Raw genomic sequence first — 6,413 nt, 5'->3', positions numbered from 1 at the left:
GCTCCTGTATGGGATCTGGTTGTCTTCTTTTGCAGTAGCCTGGGAGGGTTTTTTGTGGATGTCAGGTTGCTTGTTTTTGAGCTTAAGGATTATTAGGCTTTATATCAGTTTTGGGTTAAATTGTAATAAGTTGGGTTCATTTTGTAAAAATACAAACTAGTATCTAAAACAGAGCGTAGCAAATGTATATAAATACTCTGCAGCTTCCTCTTCAACTCAGCTAATGAAAAACTTCCATTGTCTAATATTCTCTTACGTCCAAATTCTTTTATCTTCTCTGTATTTTTTTTCTTCTCCATTTTTTTCTTGGCTAGTCGAAACTTCTTCATGGTATTAGAGCTGAAGAAAAGCGTCAATGGCTACTACTGGTCTTGAAATAGTGAATCGTGCTTCAAAAATTGGAAGTATGAACATGACTAGCTCAATTGTGCAGTCGTCACTACTGTCTCTTACTGTGAAGCTGGTAAAGAGAAATTACAACTATTGGCGCTCTCAAATTCTACCAGCCTTAATCTCTCATGAGCTTGACGGCTACATTACAGGTGATTTTACTTGTCCCTCTATGTTTCAAATTGAAAAATCAGAAGATGGTGAGAAATTGATAAAAATACCAAACCCTAAGTACTCTGAATGGAAGAAGACAGACCAATGTTTAGTTAGCAAGTTAACTTCCTCAATTTATGAATCTATGTTCATACACGCAGCGAAACGTACTGGTGCCAATGAGATTTGGAACACTCTAGAGTTACATTTCCAATCTTTCTCAAAGGCTAGGACATTACATTTGAGGAACTTGTTACAAACCACGAAAAAAGAGGCTTTAAGTATAAATGACTATGTTCTAACCATGAAAGAACTAGTAAATAAATTGGTTGCAAGCGGAGTGTCCACTGGAGATGCAGAACTGCTCTAATACATCCTAGATGGTTTGGGACCTTAATATGACGTTGTGGTAGCTAACTTGGTTTCCAATAGTATTAATGCCTCTTTTCAAGAAGCTCAGCTTTTGCTTCAAATACATGAGATGCGTTTGGAGAGACAGAATGATGCATTATTGAATTTTCATGAACACTTGAACTCTGTACTGCTAGCTTCAAAACAAGGAGCAATTGATACTCATTTATCTGCATCTTTGCGTTAGAATTCTTCTACTCCTATCTCTTTTGGAACTGTGATTCAGAGTAACATACCGAACTACCAGAACTCTATATCCTATGTCTAGCAACCTTTCAATACTATATCCTATGTCCAACAACTTACCATTGCTATGCCTTATGTCCAGCAACCTATCAGTGCAAATTTTAATCAAGGATTCTTTCCTAATGTTCCTGGCTATAGTGGTAATAATATGATGAGAAGACAAGGATGAGGCAGAGGTTACTGTAGACCAAGATTGGTATGTCAGGTCTGTAGTAAACCTGGTCACTCTGCTTTACAGTGTTATCACCACTTTGACCAAGAGTTTCAAGGTTTTCTAGTACATAATTTTAACTCTCAAGTGCAGAAATACAATTCCCAAACTCCTCTTGTCTCATATAACACCTTTGGTTCCTCTTAATCTATTGGGTCAGGAGCTTTTATAGAACCTACTCAGGCTATGTATGCAGCTCAATAGCGTTATTTTAGTCATTTTCCTACTAACTCCTTTGCACAACGGGGCTCATTTAATCCCTCTCATGTCAACTCCTTTGGCATGTTTCATGATATGTCAGCTAGTGCTAACTCAAACAACCTCAGCAACAACTTGTTGGTTCTCCTTACAACTTTCAGTCTGATGGGAATACCACTGCACCTTTGCCTCCACTCTTGGCTACTTCTGGTTCGAGTGGTACCACTTCACAAACTCTCCTTGATCAATCTTGGTTCATGGACTCAGAGGCCTCCAACCAAATGACCTCTGATGCTTCAAACATGATGGTAAAGTCCAACTACTCGGGTAGCTCTAAAGTGTAGGTTGGCAATCGAGAATCCATCCCCATCACACATATATGTATGCTGCTGTTGCCCTCTCATGAGTCTAATAGAGTATTGAAACTACAGAATATCTTGTGTGTACCTCAATTTGCTAAGAATCTATTAAGTATATCTCATATTACAAAATATAATAATGTTATCGTTGAATTTCACTCGGATCATTGTGTGATAAAGCATAAGTATAGCAAAAGAATACTGCTCCAAGGGACAGTCAAAGATGGACTGTATCATTTGACTTTGCCCAGCAATACTCTCAATCTGCCTGGTTGCTTAGTTGGGAGACAACNAATAGAACCTCAAGACAACTGCTTTATTAGTATATCCTTCTCGCCGATCACGAAAGGAATTCCGAACCATACTCATTGGCTGAAATAGAAAGAAAAAATTCAGATCAGCCATGCAATATTCAAAAATACAAAACAAAAGAAAATTTGGTCATAGCTGCATGAAAAATCACAACATTGCTTAACCACAAAATACTACCGATTGGTTAATGAGGTTCATCACCTAGGTTAATGAAGTTCATCACCCAAAGTTCAAATCTTTACATCTGCTAACCATCATAACTATATTTAAGAACGAAAAGGCCTACTTACATAGTTTTGCTTCGGTAATATTACAGCTCGAAAAACTCTCTCCAGCCCATTCAGAATGAAGTAACTACATAACAATTTAAAAGGTAAACAAATTAAATAAAGAATGCAGTAATTAAAAAATAAAAGAAAAGCAAGTGTCTTTCATCTAATACTTGGCACATCAGAAGGGACTCAAATACCGTAATCAAGCAAAATATGAAAAGAAAATACCGCCTGAACTCAGAAGCAAATATAACTGGCAGTTGGAAGCAATGCAAGATTTACTATGAAAGAAGATAAAATTCATATTAACCTTTTACTACTTCTATTATAGCATTCCGATTTCACTCAGATAAAAACATCTCCGCACAACTAGAAAAATTATCTTTGGGTTTATTATACAAATTACTTATAAAATTCCAATCAACATCATCATGCAACTCTATATCTATAGAGACATAACAATATAATGAAAGCATTTCCAGATTAGTATCTTTTACTAGCTTCTCATATGCAATCAAGAAAATTCAGTCAAGAGAGGCCAAACACCATGTCATGAAAAGGTTCAATATAATCAAATACAAATACAAAAACCAGTAAAACAAGGATAATATGTGATTACTATGGAAGACATTGAATCGCTTACCCACCAACTTCTGATGCCTCCTCCTTGAAAGATTTTAATTTTTGGGGATCAGCATCTCGTAGATGACAACGTTTAGACTGCATCAAGTACTCAACTCATCAATTGTGACACCACACTCAAGAAAAATTCAGTGGTCACACCAAACTAAATTAAATATAGAGTGTTTTATGTAGATAATAATCAGCCTCCTATTGTCTTGTGTAAGCAAATGATTATCAATCAGACGTTCACGCTTGTGTATGCAAAAATGCATTACATGTAATAACACATATTTATTTGTAGCAATACTTTCAAGAATAATGAGATTGAATCTCACAAACAAATGATGCCACAAACAACAAGGTTTAACAAATAAGAAAAAAAATTGAGGAAAAGATAACTGACCAAGTACAGGAGACAAACACACATAAACTTACTAAAAATACAGGTATAATATATATATATAGTTCTTTACAATAATGTGCCTATCTAGGGTCATTAACTCATCAGGTGCAAGCTGTGCTTTGAAACATACTGATGACATATAGCCATAACCTGGTTAGAGGCAAACTGCTATCCCTCGAAGCAAAGCTATAAAGAATTTTCCTATGGTCTTTCTTGACAAGGGTACCCAACAATACAAAAAAGGACTGCTACAGTGTTTGAAGAAACAACCTTTGATGCAGCTAGCTTTAAAACCTATATAGAAATTCAGTTTTATTTACCATCTGCATTTTGAGTCTATGAGCCAGTTTTTCATAGCAAATGAGAAACATTTCTAATTAAAAGAATAATGCTGATGAATGGTATGGACCTTGCCAGCGGCATGAGTGTATGACATCTACGTTTGAACTCTCTAAAAACCCTTTACTTTCATATACAACTAATATATCATTCTTTATGCATTTACTGTTAAGACATTTAACAAAATATGTCTACGCTTCACAGAAGACAAAAAAAAATAGAAAATTTAGAGACAGAGCAAAGAGCACCAACCTTTAACATTATAGGAAATTGCCCAAAATTGAATTTATCTCTTATAACTGCAGAGTCATCATATTGAAATTCAACATCCGCCATTAACTTGCCGGTATATGATATTTTAGCCTGTCGACACTGTTTCCAGAAAACAAAAACTGCCAATTAATTTACTTCTTAAAATTAAAAAATAAAATTATATATTAAANCTATTTTGGGACATGCCCCAAAAAAAGGAATAAAAAGAAACAAGCCTACAAATGGCCATCTGCTCTTGGGATTTATCTTAAACCACAAAGGGAGATAAACACCAAGAAGAAAGCAAAGAGAACACCAAAAATTCCACCTACCATAGGACACCTCCCTAGGTTAGGATCCTTAAAAGAAAAACACGAGATCAAACTCTTTACAAATGATACAAATACAACCAAGCAAAAACCATTTTGCGTAACCCTCCATAATTCTAGTCTTCAATGATTTTTTGTAGTAAGCATCCGTTAGCTTTTGTCTTTACATTATCCACAAATGTGCTCATAACAAATAAATTATTAAAAATCATTGGAGAATGGAGGGTTAAGCATCTTCAAAATTACTATAAAAATATAAGATACAATTAATAATTTAATATAAAATAAATATTTTATGCAAAATATCTCAACAGATCTCACCATTTGCAAAATAACTCTTTTATTTTCATATTTCCACTTGTTTTGTATGTATTTTTCATCCTATATTTTCAACTAGGCCTGACAAAATGGATCTTGTAATGGTACGGATTAATGTTAGGACCCGTGGAACAGAACTCGTACCCAGCCCGCCCGTTATTCTTGCAGGTGGGCCGGGTGATACCCGCAGGATTAAATTTGAGTAATTCCTTTTGGGCTGGAACGCTTGATCTCAGTTATGGGATATTGGTTATGCTTTGAGTTTGAATGCTGGCCTGCTCAATTTAATGATTGTTTTGATTTTTCAAAGCGTCGAATTGTATGGTATAGACGCTGGTTTTGAATTTTGTTTAGAAACACATTATGGATTAAAACTATATTGTTGTTGTTTCAGATTAATGTCTTTCTGGGTTTTCTTTTCTCCATTATCAGCTTCTCAACAATCATGTATTTGTTCTTGTGATGAGATTAAGCATTGGTAAAAGAATCTTGGGTTGAGAGAATTTGTAATCAGTAATCGCCAATGTCTAGTGGATTGAACTCTGCGCGAGTTAATATGTTTTTTTATTCTTTCTGAGTTCTTTTTGAAACCTTTTTTGGGGTGCGAAATTATTTTCAAATTCAGAAATCTTACTCATCTTCCATATTCAAGTCTATTTCATTTTTCTTATCTATTTCAAAATATCTCTCTAAAGAATACTAAAATCCCTAGGTTGGTGTACAACTAAAACAAATCTTAGCAACTAAAACAAATTTGGGAAAAAATTAAAATGTTAAATTTAGATTTGGGAAACGGGTGATCCATGGGTCCACCCATACGGCCATACCCACATAACCAAGTAAGGGTGATACGTTTCCTTTACCCGTTCACAATTTTCACCCGTTTGACCCGTACTGTAGTTACTCAGGCCATACCCATCTGGTCCACCAGTTTGCCAGGTATATTTTTGATGGAGTAAACAAAAAGGCTTTTATATCGCGCGTTTTTTGATTTGTGCTTAGGGTTGTGGCTTAGACTCACCCAAACCCAAAACCCGGAATTATAGTTGGGGAACGCTATTCCATCGATTTTTTTCTGCTTGCGTCAATTTAAGTTTCATAAGGGTATAAATCAGTCATTAGGTGAGAGAAAGACTTGACGTATGAAAAAAGTGCTACACACCACACTCAAGGTACTAATGACTTTGACTAGACACGAATGATCAAGGACATGAAAAAATGATCGTCCCTATTAAAGAATGACATTCCTTTATGGAACGGTCATACCTTATCAAGGTATAGGTATTTCATAAGGAAGTGAATGGTCTTTCCTTATGTTGAGTGAGAAATATATCAGGTTTTGGCAGACACACATGGTTGGTCACCCCCCCCCCCCCAAGTGGGGTCAAGTGACCCCACTGGATTTTTTTAAGAATTTTACACCATAAATTATGTATTAGTTTTTAAATTACATTAATGTTTAGTACCATTCAATTAATTAAAAATTTTGATTCTTTAATAATATTTGTTCCTAATCCTAACTTTTTCTCTTGTCAGCATGCCCCACCCATCTCGTCAAATCCATATTTTTCTCTAAATAATAATTGAAATTATGCA

At 35.2% G+C, this 6,413-nt stretch overlaps 1 protein-coding gene across 1 annotated transcript; it reads right to left on the bottom strand.

The window, feature by feature from the left end:
• Window positions 1-977: 977 nt before the first annotated feature.
• On the bottom strand, window positions 978-4,284 carry LOC116110719 (DNA-directed RNA polymerase I subunit 2-like). The gene is made up of 6 exons (XM_031396942.1): window positions 4,171-4,284; window positions 3,196-3,272; window positions 2,571-2,634; window positions 2,270-2,340; window positions 1,199-1,286; window positions 978-1,091 (listed from the first exon to the last, which is right to left on the bottom strand). Exons 1-6 carry the CDS (start codon window positions 4,252-4,254, stop codon window positions 978-980), a joined length of 498 nt encoding a protein of 165 aa, XP_031252802.1. The 5' UTR covers window positions 4,255-4,284.
• Between the last annotated feature and the right edge of the window lie 2,129 nt (window positions 4,285-6,413).

This window comes from Pistacia vera, unplaced genomic scaffold (assembly GCF_008641045.1).
Source record: "Pistacia vera cultivar Batoury unplaced genomic scaffold, PisVer_v2 Contig610, whole genome shotgun sequence".
NCBI lineage: Eukaryota > Viridiplantae > Streptophyta > Magnoliopsida > Sapindales > Anacardiaceae > Pistacia > Pistacia vera.
The sequence above is the reverse complement of the archived record's forward strand: the minus strand, read 5'-3'. Positions and strand labels throughout refer to the sequence as shown.

Bases quoted from the DNA above. Each gene is read 5' to 3' on its own strand.
- LOC116110719 (XM_031396942.1), bottom strand. From the start codon at position 4,254: ATGGCGGATGTTGAATTTCAATATGATGACTCTGCAGTTATAAGAGAT. The intron at 2,341-2,570 runs GTAAGTAGGCCT...TTTCTATTTCAG, and splicing joins TATTACCGAAGCAAAACTAT to CCAATGAGTATGGTTCGGAA. The intron at 1,092-1,198 runs GTAGTTCGGTAT...CTTGTTTTGAAG, and splicing joins ACATAGGATATAGAGTTCTG to CTAGCAGTACAGAGTTCAAG.